This window comes from Oncorhynchus clarkii, chromosome 3, assembly GCF_045791955.1.
Source record: "Oncorhynchus clarkii lewisi isolate Uvic-CL-2024 chromosome 3, UVic_Ocla_1.0, whole genome shotgun sequence".
NCBI lineage: Eukaryota > Metazoa > Chordata > Actinopteri > Salmoniformes > Salmonidae > Oncorhynchus > Oncorhynchus clarkii.
In genome coordinates this window covers 49,530,447-49,556,425 of record NC_092149.1, presented here as the reverse complement: position 1 = coordinate 49,556,425, position 25,979 = coordinate 49,530,447, and the positions used below count along the sequence as shown (strand labels likewise).

Here is a 25,979-nt window from a genome sequence, read left to right as displayed (position 1 = left end):
GAGGAAGCTGAAACTGTACTCTTAACTTGTCTGGATGCCTCCCTCTAACATTTCTAACTTGCTCCCGTCATTCCTTCTCCCTCACTTGTCTCATCTCAACAACTGTTCTGTCTCTCTCTGTTCCCTCCGAAGGTTCCCACCTTCATTTTTCTCCTTCTCTCTCCCTCCCGCTAACCCTTCACCCATCACTCCTCCACTTCTCCTCACCATACTACCGACTTCCTCTCTCCCACCCTCTTTCAGACCCTCACTGCTCCCAATTGTCCATCAAAATTACCTCAGAACCTGGTAATAACCGAGGCAAGAGTTTAGCCCCTCTCTCACACATGCTCACGCACCCAAACCGTGCAAATAGAAAGTACACACACACACACACACACACACACACACACTCAAATGCATAGATTCTCTTGCAAATGGACATACAGTACCACTCAAAAGTTTGGACACACCGAGTCATTCAAGGGTTTTTCTTTATTTTTACTATTTTCTACATTGTAGAATAATAGTGAAGGCACATGGAATCATGTAGTAACCCCAAAAAGTTTTAAACAAATCAAAATATATTTTAGATTCTTCAAAGTTGCCACCCTTTGCCTTAATGACAGCTTTGCACACTCTTGCCATTCTCTCAACCAGTCTTCAAGGAGTTCCCACATATGCTGAGCACTTGTTGGCTGCTTTTTCTTTAGTCTGCAGCTCTACTCATCCCAAGCCATCTCAATTGGGTTGAGGTTGGGGGATTGTGGAGGCCAGGTCATCTGATGCAGCACGCCATCCCTCTCCTTCTTGGTCAACTAGGCCTTACATAACCTGGGGATGTGTGTTGGGCCATTGTCCTGTTGAAATTTCAAATGATCGTCCCACTAAGCGCAAACCAGATGGGATGGCATATTGCATGCTGGTTAAGTGTGCCTTGAATTCTAAATAAATCACCAACAGTGTCCCCAGCAAAGCACCACCACCCCAATTCTTCACAGTGGGAACCCCACATTTGGAGATCATACGTTCACCTACTCTACCTGTCTAAACAAAGACACGGCGGTTGGAACCAAAAATCTCAAATTTGGAGAGATGTCCTGTAATGTCCATTGCTTGTGTTTCTTGGCCCAAGCAAGTCTCTTCTTCTTATTGGTGTCCTTTGGTATTGGTTTCTTTGAGATGTGTCTGTTACTTGAACTCTGTGAAGCATTTATTTGGGCTGCAATTTCTGAGGCTGGTAACTAATAAACGTATCCTCTGCAGCAGAGGTAACTGTGGGTCTTCCATTCCTGTGGCGGTCCTCATGAGAGCCAGTTTCATTATAGCATTTTGAAGGTTTTTGCGACTACACTTGAAGAAACATTCAAAGTTCTTGAAATGTTCCGTATTGACTGGTCTTCATGTCTTAAAAGTAATGATGTACTGTCATTTCTCTTTGCTTATTTGAGCTGTTCTTGCCATAATATGGACTTAGTCCTATTTAGTGAAAGACCATTTCTGTATACCCCCCACACCTTGTCACAACACAACTGATTGGCTCCAACCACATTAAGAAGGAAAATAATTCCACAAATTAACTTTTAAGGAGGCACACCTGTTAATTGAAATGCATTCCAGGTGACTACCTCATATAGCTGGTTGAGAGAATGCCAAGAGTGTGCAAGATATCATTAAGGCAAAGGTTGGCTGTTTGAAGAATCTCAAATATAAAATATATTTTGATTTGTTTCACACTTTTTGGTTACCACATGATTCCATGTGTTATTTCAACCGAAAAATGTCTGCACAAACTGTAATTAACCGTCTCAGGCAAGCTCATTGCATGCTCTTCGTCCTCACAAAGGTCTTGACCTGACTGCAGTTTGTCATCGTAACCGACTTCAGCGGGCAAATACTCACCTTCAAATACTCACCTTCATCCGTGAAGAGCACGCTGGTGGAGTGTGCTGTTCACGGATGAATCCCGGTTTCAACTGTACCAGGCAGATGGCACCCATTGACCACATTTGGGATGCTCTGGATCAACGTGTACGACAGTGTGTTCCAGTTTCCGCCAATATCCAGCAACTTTGCACAGCCATTGAAGAGGAGTGGGACAACATTCCACAGCCTACAATCAACAGCCTGATCAACTCTATGCAAAGGAGATTGCTGCATGAGGCAAATGGTGGTCACACCAGATACTGACTGGTTTTCTGATCAATGCCCCTACCATTTTTTTTAAGGTATCTGTGACCTACTGATGCATATCTGTATTGTATTCCCAGTCATGTGAAATCCATAGATTAGGGCCTAGGGAATTTATTTCAATTGACTGATTTCCTTGTATGAACTGTAACTTTTTTTGTTGCATGTTGCGTGATACTTTTGTTCATTGTAGATATATGCAGTGGCACGCACGTGAGGATACTGGATCACCTGACCTGGCCTTGAATATGAAATACAGTGCACAGCAGGAGCATTGAGGCGAGGAAAATGGGAAGAGAGAGGGAGAGGGAGAAATAGATAGAGAGCAATGGAAATAGATAGTTGGGGGGGGAGACTATGCTGATACCAGCAGTTTTTGTCTGGTCAGCCTGCAGCACTTCAAAATACGATTTGAGAGAATGAGGCCATACACACACTCGTACACACACCCGTGCACACATTCATACACACTCGTGTCATATGCACACACACACACGCACACTTACTCAGCAGCTGGCACCTTGCCTCTAAATAGCTGTCAGTGCATGCCTTATTTCATCTTTGTAAACTTACTTTTTCACAATGTTTTTATTCTTGCTTCAGGTCATGCAGCCCAATTCGTACTCCTAGACAGACAAACACACTCGCTTGCGCTCTCTCCTGTGTGTGACTTTTGTGACTGAACAGTGAGCACCGATACATCTGGCGATAGCCCGTGGAGAGCTCAGAAGAATTCATAGCTTAGCCCCTCTCCTTAGCCACACACACACACACACACACACATCTGCCCCACAGGCACAGTGCGTATATCATAAATCATAGCTGTCACAGGTTTTACAGCTCCCTCTGAAAAGGGGAAATGGAGGATGGCGGCAGCCACCCAGCGCCCTTGAAGAGGGAGGGAGAGCGAATGAGAGAGAGGGTGAAAGATATTTTTTAGATTTTCATTGAATCGGCAGAAGCGCAGGTGTGTGGTCTTGAAGAGATAAACAGTCGACTAATATGGTGAAATGATGGATACTACATTACTCCCCTTTTGAGCGAGGTACCTGACAACATTTCAACCATGTTGGTTTTGCCAGATTACTCACCATCCTATGGGGGTGTCATGCAGTACTACTTCTATCCCATGCATCAAGTGTTCTATTCATCTCTTATTGTTTCGTTTTGCAAAATTGAAAATGCAGGGTTAGTGTTGAATTGTCACCCTCTTTTAAAGCTTTACATCACTGAGAAGGATGAGAGCAATTCCTTCCTGCTCTATGGAACACCTAGGTCAGGTCCGAATGTCCAGCTGGCACCTGCAGTTTGTATCAGGGCCTCCTAAAAGCATTGGGAGATCTGCTCTTATTGAAGTCAAATTGGTGTTGGCAGGCTAATTAAAACAGGTTATTGGTCATTAGTCAAACCAAATTGAATAATGGAGTCCGAGATGGAGGTTTGCGTGGGGGATACGGTTGAGCTGTGAGCGTGAGGTTGTGTGTGTGTGTCCGTGTGTGAAGGGGGCACGATAGTGGCGATGTTAGGCGGCCACGCTCCTCTCCCCCATACCCCGGCCCATCAGTTTCAATCCGGCAGCCCCCCCCCTCCATGAGAACCCCAGTTCATTAGGCCCCCGGTGGCCCCACACGTGTACCCCATTATGGTGCATTAGCTGGTCACCACCCTGGGCAACTGGACCGAGATAGAAACTGGACAGCGAGGAAGAGCGATTGGCTTGAACATTACAAAATCTCTGACTGGTTCACTTTCTAATTCTTTTACAATTCCCTCCATTCTCAAAGTAAATCACTGATCTGCCATGGTTTGATTGACAAAAAGATATTGGATAAAATCTAGAAAAATTGCAGTTGCCTATCAAATAGCACAAGTCCGTGATCAAATCAAATCAAACTTTATTTGCCACATGTGCCGAATACAACAAGTTTAGACTTTAACGTGAAATGAATACTTACGCTTCGGGTCTGTTTGCCGTGCAGTAGCAGAGAAAACAGTCTATAACTTGGGTGACTGGAGTCTCTGACAATTCTATGGGCTTTCCTCTGACACCGCCTATTATATAGATCTTGGATGGCAAGAAGCTTGGCCCCAGTGATGTACTGGGCCGTTCGCACTACCCTCTGTACCATATTACGGTCAGATGCCGAGCAATTACCATACCAGGCATTGATGCAACCGGTCAGGATGCTCTCGATGGTGCAGCTGTAGAACCTATTGAGGATCTGAGGACCCATGCCAAATCTTTTCAGTCTCCTGAGGGGGAAAAGGTTTTGTTTTGCCCTCTTCATGACTGTCTTGGTATGTCTGGACCATGATAGTTCATTGGTGATGTGGACACCAAGGAACTTGAAACACTCAACCCACTCCACTACAGCCCCGTCGATGTTAATAGGGGACCTGTTCGGCCCGCCTTTTTCCCTGTAGTCCACGATCAGCTCCTTTGTCTTGCTCACATTGAGGGAGAGGTTGTTATCCTGGCACCACACTGCCAGTTCTCTGACCTCCTCCCTATAGGCTCTCATTGTTGTCAGTGATCAGGCCTACCACTGTTGTGTCGTCAGCAAACTTAATGATGGTGTTGTAGTCGTGTCTGGCCACGCCATCATGGGTGAACAGGGAATACAGGAGGGGACTAAGTACACACCCCTGAGGGGCCCCAGTGTTAAGGATCAGCTTTGCAGACGTGTGTTGCCTACTCTTACCACCTGGGGCGGCCCGTCAGGAAGTCCAGGATCCAGTTGCAGAGGGAGGTGTTTAGTCCCAGAGTCCTTAGCTTAGTGATGAGCTTCGTGGGCACTATGTTGTTGAACGCTGAGCTGTAGTCAATGAACAGCATTCTCACATAGGTGTTCCTTTTGTCCAGGTGAGAAAGGGCAGTGTGGAGTGCGATTGAGATTGCGTCATCTGTGGATCTGTTGGGGTGATATGTGAATTGGAGTGGGCCTAGGATGTCCAGGAGGATGCTGTTTATGTGAGCCATGACCAGCCTTTTAAAGCACTTCATGGGTACTGATTTGAGTGAAGGGGCGGTAATCATTTAGGCAGGTTACATTCGCTTCCTTGGGCACAGGGACTATGGTGGTCTGCTTGAAGCATGTAGGTATTCACAGACTTGGTCAGGGAGGGGTTGAAAATGTCAGTGAAGACACTTGCCAGTTTGTCTGCCCATGCTTTGAGTACCCGACCTAGTAATCCGACTGGCACAGCGGCTTTGTGAATGTTGACCTGTTTAAAAGGTTTTGATCACATCGGCTACCGAGAGCGTTATCACACAGTCATCCAGAACAGCTGGTGCTCTCGTGCATGCTTCAGTGTTGCTTGCCTCGAAGTGAGCATAAAAGGCATTTAGCTCATCTGGTAGGCTCGCGTCACTGGGAAGCTCGTGTCTGGGCTTCCCTATGTAGTCCATAATTGTTTTCAAGCCCTGCTACATCCGAAGAGCGGCAGAGCCGGTGTAGTAGGATTCAATCTTAATCCTTTATTGACGCTTTGCTTGTTTGATGGTTCGTCTACGGGCAGGATTTCTTAGAAGCGTCCGGATTAGTCTCCCGCTCCTTGACAGCGGCAGCTCTAGCCTTTAGCTCAATGCGGATGTTGCCTGTAATCCATGGCTTCTGGTTGGGATATATACGTACAGCCACTGTGGGGACGACGTCATCGATGCACTTATTGATGAAGCTGATGACTGAGGTGGTGTGTTCCTCAATGCCATTGGATGAATACCGGAACATTTTCCAGTCTGTGCTAGCAAAACAGTCCTGTAGTGTAGCATCCACGTCATCTGACCACTTCCATATTGAGTGAGTCAGTGGTACTTCCTGCTTTAGTATTTGCTTGTAAGCAGGAATCAGGAGGATAGAATTATGGTCAGATTTGCCAAATGGAGAGCGGGGGAGAGCTTTGTATGCATCTCTGTGCGTGCAGTGAAGGTGGTCTAGGATTTTTTCCCCCCCTGGTTGCACTTGTGACATGCAGGTAAAAAGGTGTTAAAACTGATTTAAATTTGCCTGCATAAAAGTCCCCGGCTACTAGGAGCGCCGCTTCTGGGTGAGCATTTTCTTCTTTGCTTATGGCCTTATAGAGTTGGTTGAGAGTGGTCTTAGTGCCAGACCTGAAGGAAGGTTGTGCTTTAGAACAGTGTCATTCATTTATTTTAACTGTTGGTTCATTTTAAGAAATGTATTCATTCTGTCTGTGTGTCTCCAGAGGTTTTAGAAATTATTTCAAGTATTTTGCTTTTGACCCAGACTGTCTCTCCAGTCTTCACTCCAGAGCTAATCTGCTCCATGTGCTGTAGTGAGGACTGAGTTTTGTCAAACTTAGAGAGTGTGTGTGGTGTTAATAAGATAAACCCCAAGTGTTTTGAGAGGTTTGTGTGTCGTGTGTGTGTGAGTACCTGCGACATATATTCTACCTTGACTTGCTCCCATTATAACCTGCTCTCTCTTCTGACCAGCCGCTCCATGGGACCTGTGAAAGGCAATCTGTGAAAGGCACATAAAACCATCAAATAACAAAATTCATATTGATACTCTTTTCTCTCTGACTCTCAGTTTTTGGTGTAAGATGACCCCTATGGTGCTGTTAGAATACACATGTGGATGTATTTCTTGGGGGAAGAAAGTTGTTTTGCCAAATTCCGTAAACTTCTGGATAGAGATTTGGATCGAACAGTGTCTTCTACTGGTTTGCTCATGTGGTCGTGGTATATTTGTCCTGAAATAGTCCGTTTTGTTTGCCTGTCCGGGTGTGCAGTCGATATATTCAGTTTCACTCGTGTGCAGCCTGTTTGTTTGCGCGTTTCTTTCTGTGTCTGAGTGTTTACAACAGACGCAGAGCTGCCAAGCAGGCCTAATTCCTTGCTCGTCTCGTGTCTCCTACACGCTGTGGGCGGTCACACCGACATGTCTGACCATTGGGGATTTGAAAATCGATGGCAGAGAAGGGGCTTTTCTGTATTAAGTGTGCTCTTAATGCAGTTTGTGTCAGTGAGGATTCCTTCAGTGCTCGGGCTTAAGTCAGTGTTGTCAGGCTTTTAAAGGCAGCATGAAAGGAAAACTAAAGAAAAAGCTCCACCGACAACAAGCAGTGGCTGAGAGGCTCACACATTTTTTTTCGTCAGAAAGGCTGGGTTGTTTTGATATTACGGCGGGGGGGGGGGGGGGGGATTAGTTGGAGGGAGAGGTTATGGATTCCCATTCAAAAGTGGCATTAGCTAAGTCCTATGTCAAATCAAGTTGCATTTGTCACATGCGCCGAATATAACTGGTGTGGACTTTCTACCGTGAAATGCTCGCCTGAGAGCCCTTCCCAACGACGCAGAGTTTAAAAGTAATAGTAACACGAGGATGTAATATAAGCAAATACACAAGAATGGCGCTATATACAGGGAGTACCAGTACCAGATCAATGTGCAGAAAGAGGTAGATATGTACACGAAGACAGGGTAAAGTGACTAGGCATCAGGGAAGATAACGATAAAAGTCAAATAAAGAACAGAGTAGCAGCAGCAAATGTTGAGTGTAAAAGTGTGGCCCCGTAGCTCAATCGAAATAAAGAGCAGGCCGTTTAGGGTGAATTGCGAAGTGGTGCTTCAATGAGGGAGAGCCCCTGACCTGAGCTCTCATGTCACTGTACAAATAAAAAAACAATCAAATTGTCAGTAGACCAACTGACCAATCACAAGCCCTGTCAGAAGCTCAATCAAAAGACAACACACTTTCATTTGACCAATTACAAACATTGCACTGCCAATGCTCCCATAAGGCTGTTAATAATCTTCTGCATTGTGGTTACAGGCTGCAGACATTTTTGGCTCCTGACCATAGAAATGTATATCTTGACCTTTTTTCCTTTATGGGTGGTAAGTGTATATTGCAGACCTGTTGGACTTCACAGAATACTTTGCCTTTTGCACTGGACAGAAATTAACTTATTTTCATGCACCTCTGCCCTTCATGCCATCTTTTTATTACCTAAGTTTCCTCCTCTCTTCACCACCCCCATCACTCAACCTCTACCAGCGTCTGGCCTGACTGTTCACCTCCCACTGCCTTTCAAGGGCAGGCCTATCCTCATTTCTCTGTTTTAGGAGACATAATGATTCTCTTGTACCTAGAATAGGATTGCATTTTCTGTTTCTCTCCTCTCCCTCCCTCTCTCTCCATCCACCCTTTCCCTGTTCTGGCGGCTGCAGCTCCCTCCACGGAAGCGTCGTGCTACCGCTCCACCGCGGCGAAAGCGAGGGATGAAAGACGAATCAAAACACCGTATTTCCCTCGGGCCCTCACGCCGCCGAGATTGAATTGGAGTTTTCTCATCTTCTTTCTCATCTTTTCTCTCCCCCTCCCTCGCCCCAACCATCCATTGAAATACCATTTGAAACCAGCCCCTTTCACAACTGGTGGGATATGGTATTGTTTTGGCGTAAGGAATAAAGAAGAGGAGCACACATATACCAGTGCAAGACCTCTAACCCAATAATAGGAATCTAATAATCATAAGCATAATCTACTGGTTAAGCCACACATCTTTAGCTTTGAGACTGAACGTTATGCCACCGATGTTCCTTACTTCAATTGTTATGGCAATTCAATTGTTATGCCCCCGTTGTTCCTTACTTCAATTGTTATGGCAAAAGTTGTAGTTTCTTCGCCATCTTGTCAATGACTCGTCTTTCTTACTTTCCGTAGCCAGAGTGGAACACTGATATGACACGCTGATCGCTGACACCAATTTGCGCCCAACAATTTTAATGCTAAAGAGTCATATTGAGTCATAGGAATTTGGAAGGAATCTCTCTCTTAAATCTGGTATGAAAGTGGAGACCTGGTCAGGACCAGTGGTGGAAAAAGTACTCAATTGTCATACTTGAGTAAAATTGTATATATTAAGCACACCAGATGGTATAATCTTCTTAGTTTATTATTTATTCCCCACCAAAAATTGTAAGCCATTTTTCATCATATCCAATTGGTAGTTAGTCTTGTCCCATCGCTGCAACTCCCATATGGACTCGGGAGAGGTGAGGGTTGAGAGCTGTGCGTCCTCCAAAACACAACCCTGCCAAGCCGCACTGCGTCTTGGCACACTGCACACTTAACCCGGAAGCCAGCCGCACCAATGTGTCGGAGGAAACGCCGTACAGCTGGCGACCGTGTCAGCGTGCATGCACCCGGCCCGCCACAGGAGTCACTAGAGCGCGATGGGACAAGGACATCCCGGCCGGCCAACCCCTCCCCTAACCTGGACGACGCTGGGCCAATTGTGCTTAGCATCATATCTGAGTGTGTCCCTGGCTGTCCGTATATTTTAAAAACAGGAACATCAAGGGGCCTCCCGGTCGCAGCCGGCTGTATTGAACCAGGATCTGTAGTAACGCAGCTAGCACTGCAATGCGGTGCCTTAGACCGCTGCGCAACTCGGGAGGGCCCTTGATGTTCTTGTTTTTAAAATGTACGGACAGCCAGGGACACAGTCAGACATTATTTACAAACGCAGTATTTGTCCTCCAGATCAGAGGCACTAGGTATGACAACACTTTAAATGAATAGGTACGTGAATTGGACCATATTGCCGTTCTGCCTGAGCATTCAAAATGTAACAACTACTTTTGGGTGCCAGTGAGAAATGTATGGAGTAAAAGGAACATATTATCTTCAGGAATGTAGTGGAGTAAAAGTTGTCGAAAAATATAAAAAAGTTAAGTTGTTTTTTGGGGGTATTACTTAAGTCGTACTTTAAAGTATTTTTACTTCAGTACTTTACACCACTGGTCAGGATGCTCCTCTCTACATCGATTACTTTTTTTACAGCCACTGACCCATGTGGAGCAAAAAAAGCAGCCGGTTAAATGCGGCCTCTGTGGATTGACTGTGGGCAAACACTGAGGCCAAACAGATGCAGCTGTGCTAACACTGGGTCTAAGCAGGGCTGAGCTGTCCATCCAGCACTCTGGTACCCCGGCCTGGCACCCTTCATCTGGCTACTGAGGCATAAAGTGATGCCACTAATACCCTAACGAGACTTCTCCCTCAGATCATCAACAGACAACTTATTAGTTAGTTGGGCTGAATGACCAGACAGGTCTCTGGTTCTGCCTTTGTTGTGTCCTTGGCCCTAACTCACCACTGGATTTGATTTGTCCTTACAGCTTAGTTTTTATGAATGCTGTAGATGCACGGGCCTTAGATTGGAACAGATCTCATGGCTGCTTACTGATTCATGAGCGGCTCGTGAGTGAAGCGGTGAAACGGCTCTGAGACCTCATAATAGAAAGCGACGGGCGCACGAGCCAGCCTAAATGGGCGAATCTCGAAACCTCTAATCGCCAAAGAGGCATTTAGCGTTCAAGCCTACGAGTGAAATAGGGTACAATGTGGGGAGGTGCAGGGTGGGGTTGGGGAGGGGGATCATTGGACGAAGGAAGGACACCTGGCTGGAGTTTGACTTGGCTACCTAAAACACATAATCCCTCCTACCCCCACCCAACTAACCCCCTCACAACCGCCCCTTTTCATTTTCAATCATAGGACTGAATATTAGTCTTTTAATAGGGTCGTAATTGTGCTAGCATATTTGCTGTCACCCACCATTAGCCAAGATTAATTAGGCCATTTAATTTAGCTTAAAGTGTCGGTCATGAGGAATGGTGCATGGGAACAAGGCAGAGAGCTGGAATCAGCACAATCTGCTCCCCGTCATAACCACTCGCTCTCTCTCATTGGATTCATCATGATTTCGGCACTCCTGCTTCACTTGTGCTGTAGTTGCAGGGGGACCAAGCTGTTAGACCGGCACGTGAGTGTGTGTGTGTGTCTCCTGGAGGAGCTGCGTGTGTCTCCTGCGTGTGTCTCCTGCTCCATTCACCTCTTGACTACTAGGATGTTATATTAAAAGAGAAATTCTCATCGACTTACTTCGCTAAAAGGGCTCACATTAAATGTTCTATGCTATGATTTTTTTCTAGTTGTCGAATTTCTAGTTTAAGTGGTTCCATGGAAGGACGACTGTTGTACACATGGCCATCATAGCTTCTACTTATGTTACATACTACAGCTGCGAATGAAGACCAGTGCATTGGACTGGGGAAAACAGAAAATATATTCCCATAAGAGAATGTGATTATTAGCAAAGAGCATTTCTTTCTAGGCCAGAAACAAACTACGCACTCCCTTGGGCGTTCATGTCTGGGCTTGGATCTGGGCTATGTTCAATACGAACATGATCAACACTGCTATTTAAGACTGGAATTGGAAAGTCGATATATGTAGTAGAATTATTTGTTACTTCTTGGTAAAAGATTAAAATAATTCATCACATTTGGTAACAACCTTATATAAAACTCGACATAAATTTAACAGGTTCTGAAAACACACAGTACCAGTCAAAAGTTTGGACACCTACTCATTCAAGGGTTTCTTTCTTCTTTTAGAAAAAACAATTTTCTACATTGCAAAATAGTAGTGGAGATGTCAAAACTATGAAATAACATATATGTAATCATGTAACAACCAAAAAAGTGTTAAACAAATCAAAATATATTTTAGATTTTTCAAAGTAGCCACCCTTTGCCTTGATGACAGCTTTGCACACTCTTGGCATTCTCTCAACCAGCTATATGAGGTAGTCACCTGGAATGCATTTCAATTAACACGTGTGCCTGTTAATTGAAGTTGTGGAATTTATTTCCTTAATGCATTTCAGCCAATCAGTTGTGTTGTGACAAGGTAGGGGTGGTATACAGAAGATATCCCTATTTGGTAAAAGACCAAGTTCATATGGCAAGAACAGCTCAAATAAGAAAAGAGAAATGACAGTCCATCATTACTTTAAGACATGAAGGTCAGTCAATACAGAACATTTCAAGAACTTTGAAAGTTTCTTCAAGTGTAGTCGCAAAAACCAAGCGTTTTAATGAAACTGGCTCTCATGAGGACCGCCACAGGAAAGGAAGACCCAGAGTTACCTCTGCTGCAGAGGGCAAGTTCATTCGAGTTACCAGCCTCATATTGCAACCCGAATAAATGCTTCACAGAGTTCAAGTAACAGACACATCTCAATATCAACTGTTCAAAGGAGACTGCGTGAATCAGGCCTTCATGGTCGAATTGCTGCAAAGAAACCACTACTACAGGACACCAATAAGAAGAAGAGACTTGCTTGGGCCAAGAAACACGAGCAATGGACATTAGACCAGTGGAAATCTGTCCCTTGATCTGATGAGTCCCAATTAGACATTTTTGGTTCCAACTGCTGTGTCTTTGTGAGACGCAGAGAAGGTGAACGGATGATCTCCGCATGTGTGGTTCCCACCGTGGAGCATGAAGGAAGAGATGTAATGGTGTAGGGGTGCTTTGCTGGTGACACTGTCTATGATTTATTTAGAATTTAAGGCACACTTAACCAGCATGGCTACCACAGAATTCTACAGCTATACTCCATCCCATCTGTTTAGTTGGACTGTCATCTGTTTTTCAACAGGGCAATGACCCAAAACACATCCCCAGGCTGTGTAAGGGCTATTTGACCAAGAAGTATAGTGACGGAGTCCACAATCACCTCAACCCAATTGAAATGGTTTGGCATGAGTTGGACCACAGAGTGAAGGAAAAGCAGCCAACAAATGGTCAGCATATGTGTAAACTCCTTCAAGACTGTTGGAAAAGCATTCCTCATGAAGCTGTTTTGGAGAATGCCAAGAGTTGTGCAAAGCTGTCATCAAGGCAAAGGGTGACTACTGTGAAGAATCTAAAATATATTTCAATTTGTTTAACACTTTTTGGTTACTGCATGATTCCATATGTGTTATTTCATAGTTCCCTAAACTATTCTACAATGCATAAAATAGTAAAACAAATAAATAAAAACCCTTGAATGAGTAGGTGTGTCCAAACTTTTGACTGATACTGTCAATATATTTGTTCAATGTCCCCAGAGTAATACATATTGAGGGCTTTAACAGCAGATCATTTCCCTCTTGAGATATTTAAGGCTCACAGGCAATCCTCCAGTACAACTGTGTGTTCTTGATGTATGACTTAAATGTCAAGTATGATTGCAGTAGAAATCTCAGGATTAGATTCCAGGCCAGACACCACATTCACCTGCAGAGAGTCAATTCTGCTCACCTAGAAATCCATCGGCTTTGCTGTACGGTACAACTGTTCGTGTACTGTAGTGCATTTTCTACCGCCAGGTAAATGGCTGTCTGTGTCATGCCCGGCTAAAAGGCATGTCCATGTCAATGGCTGTATATCTCCCGGCAGGCAGCTGGAAATGAGGTCTAATCGGACGGATATTAAAGTCACAATACACTGCTTCCGACTATTACGGCCTGTCAGCACCGGGCCCCCTCTCCTCTCTCGCCCAGATTAGTATTCACCTCTGAATATTTATACACTCACCGTAGGCTTAACCTGGGTGTCTCATTTTCATCTCACTGCACTGGTTGTGGGTATGGGTGTGTGTACATATGAATGTTTTGAGATCATTTAAAAAAAATACACTTTCAGCAGGCCCTGCCCGTTAGGGAAGGAACCTAGACATCTCACCCCCAAAACACACACACACACACTTGGTCCCCTCTTATAGTTGTACGTGTTTGTGTCTTCACATGGGCACGTGTGTTATTTGTGGTAGAGACATCTAGGTTGAGTCTGACCATCCCTTCCTCTCGTGTTGTTCTCAGGTGGAGCCGGAGCTCGGCAGCCCCGGCAGAAGCTCTTCACCATGGACGTGGATGAAGAGGAGAACATGAGTGAGTGTGTCCGTCTCTCCCTTTGTCCAATTGTCTGTCTGCCTGTGTCCATTTGTTCCCTTACCGGATCCCCTGCTTAGACACACACACACACACGTACACAAAGGACATACACAAAGGACATACACAAACTACAAGCACCGCACATACAGAAACCTCACTGCAAAACCCCATAAATTCCTTGGATTCAACTTATATTGCTCTATGCACACCCTTTAAAAAGAAAATGTCATCCTCACTCACACATTCAAATTTAATTGGACATTTTGGGAGGAATCTGAGCCCTGAGCTCCAACCAGCCGTGCCTATGAATGAGTCTCTGCTCTAGATCCCCACCTCTCTGAACAGACAGAAGAAATGGCTGCCTGGTCTATCCCAGGATGAAATGGATGGTTGCCATTGTAGTTTCACATCCCGGTTTCACACTGAGGGCCTGCTGACAATGTCACCTTCATTACAATTGGCCGATTTCTGTACATTTTTTCCCAAAACGCCAGCTACTGGCTCAAAACAGAGGAGGACATTTCATGGAGTTTTGATACTGGGACTACTGTTATCATTTATCTCCAGGTTAGTTAGCCACTGTAAAGATGGCTACAAAACATATTACTCCGAGCAATGGAAATGTGTCATTTACTTGAACACCAGGAGGAGTTCATCATATTTGTTTGTTCCTCAAGTATGCTCACGTTCATACCAGCTGGATTCCAGTTTGAAAAACAGTGTTCAGAAACATACCCACTGATATGCTCACTGACATTCAAAATACGCAATAGCCTCGAAATAATATTAAGCTACTCCACTGAAATCGCCGGGACATTTACATTTTCTGTAGCTGTACTGGAATGAAAGTAATTAGGCCTAAGTGTTAATTGGCTCATCAAAAGTCAACTTTCACTGTACGTACGAAACATTAAGAACGCCTTCCTGATATTGAGTGTCCTTTTGCCCTCAAAACAGCCTCAATTCGTCGCGGCATGAACTCTACAGGGTGTCGAAAGCGTTCCCCAGGGATGCTGGCCCATGTTGACTCCAATGCTTCCTAAAATGTTCAAGTTGGCTGGATGTCCTTTGTGCGGTGGACGATTCTTGAAACACACGGGAAACTGTTGAGCATGGAGAAACCCAGCAGCATTTCAGTTCTTGACACAAACCGGTGCACCTGGCACCTACTACCATACCTCGTTCAAAGGCACTTAAATATTTTATCTTGCCCATTCACCATCTGAATGGCACACATCTACAATCCATGTCTCAAGGCTTAAAAATCCTTCTTTAACCTGTGTCCTCCCCTTCATCTACACTGATTTGAAGTGGATATAACAAGTGACATCAATAAGGGATCATAGCTTTCACCTGGATTCACCTGGTCAGTCTATCATGTAATGAGCAGGTGTTCTTAATGTTTTGTACACTGTCTATAATGGCAAAAGCCACTTATTTTTACAGTATTCATGCCTTTGGTTTTTCTCCTTTGTAGTTATTTCCCATACATCCCCTTGTTAAGACTCCTTCTTGCCTGGCTTTTGCATGGCTACCCCAGAGTCCATGAGATAAGTAAATTAAATCATGTACATTATCGTTTGAGTGGAACATCCTTTAAGGCTATTAAAGAACATCCTTGAACAAGGCAGTTTAACCCACTGTTCCTAGGCCGTCATTGTGAATAAGAATTTGTTCTTAACTGACTTGCCTAGTTAAATAAAACAAATAACAAAAAAAGGCATGGGCACATTATAAGGAGGGGTAGGGCTTCATATTAGTCTGGGTATGTAAGAGACAAGAATTTGGAAACACGTGAGAGCAGGATTTTTTTTTGTCTGGCTTGTGGGATGTGCCCTCTATTTTAGTATGCAGAAACTCGACGAACATCAGCGCCTGTCTGAAGCTACGGATTCTGTGTTCAGAAGTCGATGGAAACCCCAACAGAGCCTCTGAAGAGCTCTGATCTCATCTAGTTTGAAAATGCATAGTGTGATATGTTTCTTTTATAAAGTAGAGCTCTGCGTTACCAGAAAGTAATGGTTATCGGATCAATTAGGTTGTCTAAAGATCTAAAAACGTCTCGGAGGTTTTCTCAGGTTGGACCCTTTCATCCTTGTCAGACTTTGTTGGTCTTGCGGAATGTGTCCTCTTCCCTTTGCTCTTCCTCGCACTCTTCCCTGCACCCTCCCATCTTCCCAATAAACCCTGTAATTTGCACTGCCGGGTTCTCTCTCCCCTGAGTACCGAAAGGAGTAACCTATCAAGCCTTTGCTGGAGGATGTTATAAATGAAAATTTTGCCAACATTCCATCCGCTTTGCCAACAGGACCTGGTGATGTGTGCTCCTTGCAATATTCTAGAGCTGCAATTCCACTATTATGAGAGCTCGCTCAGCACTCTAACGCCAAACTATCATTTAAAAGCCAGCAGATAAGAGTATCGATACTTGTGGGGTGAGGAACAGGTGATCAAATCTGCCTGTAAAGTAAAGATCAGTTTGTTTGTATGCGTGTGTGTGTGTGCATACCCCAACTCTTCCACATATTTTCCCCCCTTACCCCTCCCTAAACTAACATATCAACAGAAACCTGCCTGACCACGGCTAGCAAATGCCGTGGTCAGGGAGGGAGGAATTAAATATTTATTTTGTTGTGATAGGAAAATCAGGCTATCACTTATTTCCCCATTTACATAGTCATTGTATAGATTAAATCATTCTTGCAATGCCTTAGAATCCAACTTCCCTTGAATGTCCAAGAAAGTACAGTCCTATCATTATGACAATTATTGGCTATTTTGCCAAAACTTAATTGCCAAATGGATTTTCCTCTTGAGATGTATGTTTGATACTTTGGGGTCAATGTAATATCAGTTAAGCCTCTCTAACAAATAAACATAGCACACATCACCAGTTCAGTTCCAAAGAGTGATATAGGAATCTATCAATTTTACATTTACAAGATCCTGCAACGAAGGCGTTGTAAGTTACTCTTTCTGGGCACCGCAGGTTCGAGCAGCACCGACGTAAAGGAAAACCGTAACCTGGACAACGTCTCCTCCAAAGAGGGGGAGGCTGTGGCTGAGCAGCTCCCCAATGGCAGTGGCGGGGGCAGCAGGAAGCGCCCCTTAGAGGAGGGAAACAATGGCCACACGCACTCCAAGTTCCGGGCCAAGAAGCGTAAGAAAACGCCAGGCCCGGTTCTACCCAAGAATGCCCTTATGCAGCTGAATGAAATTAAGCCGGGGCTGCTGTATAAGCTGCTATCTCAAACGGGTCCAGTCCACGCTCCCGTGTTTGTCATGACCGTCGAGGTCAATGGGCAGCTGTTCGAGGGCTCAGGTCCCACCAAGAAGAAGGCCAAGCTGAATGCAGCAGAGAAGGCACTGCGCTCCTTTGTCCAGTTCCCCAACGCCTCCGAAGCGCACCTGGCTATGGGCCGGACACTGACAGTCAACACAGACTTCACATCCGACCAGGCCGACTTCCCAGACATGCTCTTCAACGGGTTTGAGACGCCCGCACCGCCCGAGGACTCCTTTTACCTGGGCTCCAATGGCAGCGGCTGCCTAAACTCGCTGGGAGAGTACTCCATGCCTTCCACCCCAGGTGCTAACTTAGCCCAGGCCCTGTTGCCCCCTCCCTCAGCCTTCACCTCGCCCTCGAGCGGCAAGAACCCTGTCATGATCCTCAATGAGCTGAGGCCGGGCCTCAAGTATGACTTTTTGTCCGAGAGCGGCGAGAGCCATGCAAAGAACTTTGTCATGCAGGTGTCGGTGGACTCACAGCAGTTCGAGGGCTCTGGACGAAACAAGAAGCTGGCCAAGGCCCGGGCCGCCCAGGCAGCCCTCTCAGCCCTTTTCAACATGCAGCTGGACCAGACGCCCTCCCGACAGCCCATCCCCAGAGAGGGACTGCAGCTCCACCTACCCCAGGTAAGAGCCCAAACCTAGGTCCCTCTGAACTAGCCCACTTTGTCCCCAGTCAAGACCCTTTTTTTAGAACAGGTCATAGCACCAAAATTGTATCTGCACTTACTGACTGTGGGGGATGAGTAACACGGTTTATACTCTACATGTAATGTTTTCAGGCGCTGAACAAAGGAATCACGGCACTTATGCCCTCAAGCACAAAGGTCTAACACCCTAGAGTCCAAAACAGAGCTTCCCCAGAAAGTATTCCTTCTCTGTAATATATTATGGGTAGCCAAAACACTTATGCAAGGCTTTCTCAAACTGTTGTGATTTTTTTATTATTAATACAGGACATTGCATTAACTATTTATAAATATCCGGATGTTTTGGTCAAAGAAACCCATCTGCTGAGAATGAGAGTTTGAGAATAGGTCTTTGTTTTATTGGAAACGTTCTATTGGCTGATGTGGGTTTTAAAGCTGGGGACACAAAGCTATTTTCACAACTGGAATTAGTAAAATCTCTCCCCTCTTAATCATAATGTCTTTGAGTTTATCTAAAGAACTTCAGTGTCTGTCACATGCCTCTACTACCTCATATTTTGAAGTATTTTCTTCATGAAAGTTCCCAACGGGAACATTGGGTGCTCTTGCCAATCATCGCTGGGTTTGAGACATTAATTGAAGATGAAATGATCAAGCCCGAAGGATGATAGAAGATGAGACAGGAGTTGAAAATGTAAGGCGCTTTAGTACTGAGATGATGTGTATGCATGCGAGACATCTATTTACACATCTCCCAATCAGACTCCCCTAATCGCCAGCTGAGAACACCAGGAAATAGCATGCCTCTATCTTAATTTACCTCTCCTTTTTTAGTCTTGTTGAAACAACCACTATTGACTGTCCAGGCTCTTTCCTACCTAGATGTGAGACCTATTCAATTGAGGCACTCAAAGGGGTTCCCAGAGTTTAGAGTTAGGGTTAATTTTGTAGGAAATCTGAAATGCAATTATTTTACTTAAGTCTTGTTTACTTCACTTGTTAGCCTGAATAAAATCACCCTTTGTGAAGATGTTGTTTTTAAACACTTTAAAAATTTAATGTGATTTTTCTTCAAATGTAATACGATGGTACAGTGCTGCTCACACATTGTCGTGGGACAGAGTTGTGTCTAGAGCTTGAGTCCGTGGTTAGGGCTAGGTTTTAGTAAACGTTTACTGGGGTGTTGTAGCTGGGAGTCAGACTGTATCTAGCTTGACTTCATCCCTGGATTTGCACTCCACTAGTCGTGCTCCGTTACTGCTTTGTGACTTTACCACATACACGTTTTGCTACTGGGAATGCTACTGGGAATACTACTGGGAATGCTCGGAGTGTAAACCCAACATTGCAGGTGCTCAAAGAAGGTATCCCCTTTCTAAAGCCTGCTCTTTTCGAAGACTCAATATAGCTGGGTTCGGTTTGATAAGAATTGGGGCATTGAGGATGGGGATTGGTCATCACAGAAGTGACTGTCAGTCCTGCCGGTGTGTGCAGAGAGAGTGCAGTCTGCACGAGTAAGCAGCTAATGGGGCTAGACTGTCAATGGCTTCAATTGTCTTTTCCCCCCAGGAACATTTCCCGCTTTTTAAATGTTTCTTTCTTTCTTTCTTTACTCTCTCCTCCACTTGTCATCGGTCTGGTTCCTTCAAAACAGGCAGCTCGTGTCAATGATTCTGCACCTGCTAATTGGTCTATTAATTCTCTGTCGGTTAATATTTATTAAATGTACCATCAACCGAGCGCTCCATATGGACGGGGCTAATTAGGAAAGTCAGGAAAACATGAGTGATAGAATGCCCTGTTAGTTATTGCCAGACTGGAATTGCCTGACTGTTTTTTTGGCAGGCTGCTTTGTTCCCCCGGAGGTTAACAGAGACGTCCACACGTTTCTGCACTGCCTGCAACCAACCCGCGGAATTCCGAAGTCAAATGATCCCCACTCCCAACTGGGTGACACTAAAGTATCAGGGGGAAGTGATATTTGAACTAATCTCGTTCATTTGTGCCCATCCAGCCGTCACCTCTCCTTGGTTGTAATCATTTTCAGCATTTAAGAACACAAATCGAAATATTTACACAGGGTTCTTTACCAGAATAGACACCCAGTTTCTTTATGCAATCAGCATTCAATAACACATCAAAATATTTGCAAACATAATGAAAATGATCATGCTTAGGTAGGACATAGAATGTAAGACAAGAAGTGAAGACCTCGAGATCCTGAACATTAAGTGATGTTGTACTTCGTCTGTGATCAAAGTCTGTTGTGGCTTTTTGATTGTTCATGGAGGAGGAGATGGCTGTGTGTACTTTCTGGTTAATTTGGGGTTCCTCCTTCAGGTTGCTCCTTTGGTCCTGAGTTGGTGTCCTAATGCTTGTTGCTCTTCTGTTGGTTCCTTGCTTGCGTTGCAAAGGCTGTGCTCTAGTTGTCTTCTCCCTCTTTTCTTGAGGGTGGAACGCTTCAAATCGTCCTCCAGCAAAAATGGTTTTTACTTTTACTGTTGATCCGTGATGTCATCTGCTCCCCCACTTGATTGAGCAGGATGAAATGAGCAGGATAAACTCATCTGAAACAGGCAACCCACTACCTGAAGCCTGTGGTTGTTGTGTTGCGTGTCACATCTCTGCTGTCTGTGTGCGGTCCCAGGTCCTCGCCGACGCGGTCTCTCGCCTGGTTGTGGACAAGTTCAGCGAGCTGACGGACAACTTCACCTCCCCCCACGCGCGGCGGAAAGTCCTGGCAGGGGTCGTCATGACAACAGGTACGCTTTGTTACTAGGCCTAATGGGAAAACACTGTGTTCTCCACTCTCGGGAGCAATGCCGCTGCCAAACGGTACACCACTAGATTTGTACAGACCATAAAAACACAGCCATACTGTCTGCAAGTGGCTGACGTGTATAGATGGGAGGAAATTAAGATTCTTAACCAGATTATGGGTGGGATTAGCACCACCTCTCAATCATTGTGCACATCAGTTTTCCTTTTGAGTTCGTGGGTCCATGATTGATAGTGCATGATGCTGCTGGTCATCATTGGCTTTGTAAGCCTTTTTTCCTATTCATATATATATATATTTTTTTACAAAAATACACATGCGCGTATTTGTATGCCTACATAAGAAACTACAGTGTCTTCAGAAAGTATTCATAACCCTCGACTTAATCCACATTTTGTTGTTACATCCTGAATTCAAAATATTCCATACATTTTGTTCTTACCCATTTACACACAATACCCCATAATGACAAAGTGAGAACATGTTTTTAGTATAACATTTTAAAAAGTCGTATTGATAATCAAATGCATTCATATATAAGTATTCACACCCCTAGGAGCTCAGGTGCATCTCATTTCCTTTGATAATCCTTGATGTCACGACAACTTGATTTGAAGTCTACCTGGACTTGATTTAGAAAGAAACACAGTTGTCTATATACTGTCCCACAGTTGACAGTGCATGTCAGAGCAGAAACTTTACCATGAAGTCCAAGGAACTGTCCATAGATCTCCCAAAAATAATTATGATGAGGCATATATTTGGAGAAGGATATTAAACCATTTCTAGCGTGTTGAACCTTTCTAAGAGCACTGTGATCTCCATTATTGGGAAATAAAAAAATATGGAACTACCAGACTTCCGACCAATTGAGCAACCGGGCAAGAAGGACCTTGGTCAAAGATGTGACCAAGAAACCAATGACCACTCTGACGCCCTACACAGTTCCTTGGCTGAGATGGGAGAACCTGCCAGAAGGATAACAGTCTCTACAGCACTTCACTAATCTGGGCTTTATGGGAAAGTGGCCAGACGGAAGCCACTCCTGAGAAAAAGCCACATGACAGCACACCTGGAGTTTTCAAAAAGGCACGTGGAAGACTGATAGCCTAAGGCAAAAGATTCTGTCATCTGATGAGACAAAAATTTAACTCTTTGGCCTGAATGCAAAGCGCTGTCTGGAGAAAACCAGGCACAGCTCATCACCCATCTAACACCATTCCTAAAGTGAAGCATGGTGGTGGCAGCATCATGCTATTGGGATGCTGTGGAACTGGTAAGGAAAGAGGGAACAATGAATGAAGCCAAATACAGGCAAATCCTTGATGAGAACCTGCTTCAGAGTGCAAACGACCTTAAACTGAGGGCGAAGATTTACATTCCAACAGGACAAAGACCCCAAGCATACAGCCAAAGCAATGCTGGAATGACTTCAGAACAAGAATGTGAAAGTCCTTGAGTGGCCCAGCCCAAACCCCAGACTTGAATCCCATAAAAAACTTGAAGATTGCGGATTACCGCCGCTTGACATCTAATTTAAGAGGTTGAGAAAATCTGCAAAGAAGAATGGAAGAAAATCCACAAATCCAGATATGCAAAGCTGATACAGACATACCCAAGACGACTCAAAGTTGTAATCGCCACCAAAGGTGTTTCTACAAAATATTGACTCGGGTGTGAATACCAGTGCTTAATTTGTCAAATCGGGAGGTCCCGGAACACAGTGAGTGCGAGTGGGGGTTATCGGGGGGGCTCTGAGGTACCGGAACACATTGAGAGAGAAAAAAGTGTCAAACACAACATAGCAGCAGACAGTGTTAACAACCAAGTAGCCTACTATCTATGGCGGTGAAACAGACAGCACTCTCCAAGGTGCTGATTAATTCAAAGCATTTGAGACGTCACTGCAATATGCCCACATACTTGAGTATAGCTGCGGGGCTTAAACAAGCCTAATTTTCCACAACCGCCATATGCATACATACAGTACCAGTCAAAACTTTGAACCACCTACTCATTCAAGGGTTTTTCTTTATTTGTACTATTTTCTTTTTTAAACCCATATAGAATCATGTAGTAACCAAAAAAAGTGTTAAACAAATAAATATATTTTAGATTCTTCAAAGTAGCCACTCTTTGCCATGATGACAGCTTTGCACACTCTTGGCATTCTCTCAACCAGCTTCACCTGGAATGCTTTTCCAACAGTCTTGAAGGAGTTCCCACATATGCTGAGCATTTGTTGGCTGCTTTCCCTTCACTTTGCGGTCCAACTCATCCCAAACCATCTCATTTGGGTTGAGGTTGGGTGATTGTGTGTAGGGCAGGTCATCTGATGCAGCACTCCATCACTCTCCTTGGTTAAATAGCCCTTACACAGCCTGGAGATGTGTTTTAGGTCATTGTCCTGTTGAAAAACAAATGATAGTCCCACTCAGTGCAAAAACCAGATGGGATGGCGTATCGCTGCAGAATGCTACGGTAGCCATGCTGGTTAAGTGTGTCTTAATTCTAAATAAATCACAGACTGTGTCACCAGCAAAGCACCATTACACCACCTCCTCCATGCTTCACGGTGGGAACCACACATGCGGACATCATCCGTTCACCTACATGGCAGTTGGAACCAACAATCTCTAATTGGGACTCATCAGACCAAAGGACAGATTTCCACCGGTCTAATGTCCATTGCTCATGTTTCTTGGCCAAAGCAAGTCTCTTCTTCTTATTGGTGTCCTTTGGTAGTGGTTTCTTTGCAGACATTTGACCATGAAGGCCTGATTCACACAGTCTCCTCTGAACAGTTGATGTTGAGATGTCTGTTACTTGAACTCTGTGAAGCATTTATTTAGGCTGCAATCTGAGGTTCAGTTAACTCTAATGACTGTGGGATTTATTTTTCTTTAGCGGTCCTCATGACAGCCAGTTTCATCATAGCGCTTGGTTTTTGCAAATGCACTTGAAGAAACTTTCAAAGTTGACATTTTGCGGATTGCCTGACCTTCATGTCTTAAAGTAATGATGGACTGTCGTTTCCCTTTGCTTATTTGAGCTGTTCTTGCCATAATATGGACTTGGTCTTTTGCCAAATAGGGCGATCTTCTGTATACGACCCCTACCTTGTCACAACACAACTGATTGGCTCAAACGCATTAAGAAGGAAAGAAATTCCACAAATTAACTTTTAACAAGGCACACCTGTTAATTGAAATTCATTGCAGGTACTACTATGTCATGAATCTGGTTGAGAGAATGCAAAGAGTGTGCAAAGCTGTCAAGGCAAAGGGTGGCTACTTTGAAGAATCTCAAATATAAAATATATTTTGACCTAACACTTTTTTGGTTACTACATGATTCCATGTGTTATTTGATGTCTTCACTATTATTCTACAATGTAGAAAATAGTTAAAAAAATAAAACCTTGAATGAGTAGGTGTGTCAAAACCTTTGACTAGTATTGTAAATTCTCAGCTGGGGGGCTTATAAGACCTGAATTTCACATAATTTTCAAGACATGTAGCAGTAGAAAAAATGTCACAATATTGGAATATAACTTAAAATAAAATAAATCAATGTATGGTAGGCTACAGCAGAACACACATATGATAGGAATTTCATGTTCAGATTACAAACTTCTTATGTACTGTGAAGGTAAAGAAGAAAAAAAAGTCCTACCGTAGTTTTCAAAACCTCCCACAATGACTTTCCCCATGTCAAGTCCATTTAACTCCCTGAGAGTCCTGGGGCTGTGAAATTTAGCTTCCTAAGTCTGTTCTGAACACTCTAGCTGTGGCCTATTTTTTCATTTTGATTGTTAACTATAACCTGGGTGTCCTCTCTAAACTTGTCTACAAGGCTTTCTGCCACCAAATGCGCCTTGGTTCGTTCGGGCATGTTCAAAACTCGCTAGTAGGCTTATTAGCTAGTGGAGTTGCCGGTGGTGATGCTGAACTGGTGGGATTAGCAGCACTGCTAGCTAAGGCATCGCCAACAGTTTGCCCATCACTTCTCTCCTCCGGCAATGACAGTTCTCTGGCTCGTTCTGGGTTCAATTCACCATCTTTCTCAGGGTTTTTGGACTTCAAAAATCAAATTTAATTGCCTTTTCTTATTAATTTTTTATTTGGCTTTCCCCACAATTAAAATTCAGTAGGATGACGACACGTGACGTGATAACGTAAGGACGACCTCTTCACTAGCTGACCACTTCTACCAAGACCTGTGTCAAGATCAGTTCCTTACAGGCCCTCCCCATAACCTCTAAGTACAAATAAGAGAGCAGGACTGGAATCAGTGTGGCAGGATAGGATGATTACACAGAATGATAACCACGCTATTATACTATTATAGGATTGATGCGGGAACAAACCAAGTCAAATCTGAGAGGTGCCCGGATCCTGTTCAAATGAAGCACTGGTAAATACTTAGTGGTTCTTCCTTTAAAAGTTATGAGCTTATGCCGCGACCGTTTGTGGTAGATGGTGGCATTCTGTCATTGCACCACACTATCACCAGGGGGAGTTAAAACGCTGATCTAACGGTAGTCTAAACTGTGGCAATTAATGGAGGCGTCTCTGGCACTAGAGTGCTGCATCAGTCAACAACAACAAACAGTCGGTGGTTCTGAAGTTAAGAGAGAACTTGGGTAAATACAAAGGGGGGATTTCACTTGACATGTGGACTGACGATTTTCGAAAAATAGGCATGGTGGGCTTTTGGTTTCTCTCCCTCTAAAACAGAAATAAATAATACAAAAAAACGGGCTTTGTTTACAAATTAGTACGAATGTCTCACCCCATGTTCAAGAATGGCCTTTTTCACTTTTCAGATTACAATCGCTCACTTTTGGTTATTTGAAACTAAATCTCTAAAATATATATTTTTTTAAACAAGCCATAGAAATTTGGTTGCAATTTCAGTTACATTTAAAAAAAATAAAAATAAAAGTAAGGAACTTGTCTGTTGGCCCTGCATTAAAGACCAAAATTGGTTAAAGAAAAGTGTGATAAACAATATATACCACCGTCTTTTGCGCATGTCATTTTACTTTCATAATGCATCCTTATTTACAGAGCTATTATAATTATTATTATTATTATTATTATTATTATTATTATTATTAACCCTGCATTATAATTATATAAAAGCCCGTTAAGGGCAAATCTGGTCGGTGAGAATATCTAACGAAGCGAGCATAAAAGGGATTTAGCTCGTCTGGTAGGCTCGCGTCACTGGTCAGCTCGCGTCTGGGTTTCCCTTTGTAGTCCGTAAAAGTTTTCAAGCCCTGCCACATCTGACGAGCGTCAGAGCCGGTGTAGTAGGATTCAGTCTT

At 44.1% G+C, this 25,979-nt stretch overlaps 1 protein-coding gene across 4 annotated transcripts in view; it reads left to right on the top strand.

The window, feature by feature from the left end:
• The window catches only part of LOC139396588 (double-stranded RNA-specific editase 1-like), a 197,191-nt gene that overhangs the window by 134,361 nt on the left and 36,851 nt on the right, over positions 1–25,979 (top strand). For all 4 annotated transcript variants that reach the window (XM_071143541.1, XM_071143557.1, XM_071143565.1 and 1 more), the window contains 3 exons: positions 13,859–13,927; positions 16,920–17,845; positions 20,516–20,630. In XM_071143541.1, coding sequence (XP_070999642.1) covers positions 13,900–13,927; positions 16,920–17,845; positions 20,516–20,630 — 1,069 coding nt within the window. In that variant the 5' untranslated portion in view covers positions 13,859–13,899. The remainder of the gene's footprint in view (positions 1–13,858; positions 13,928–16,919; positions 17,846–20,515; positions 20,631–25,979) is intronic.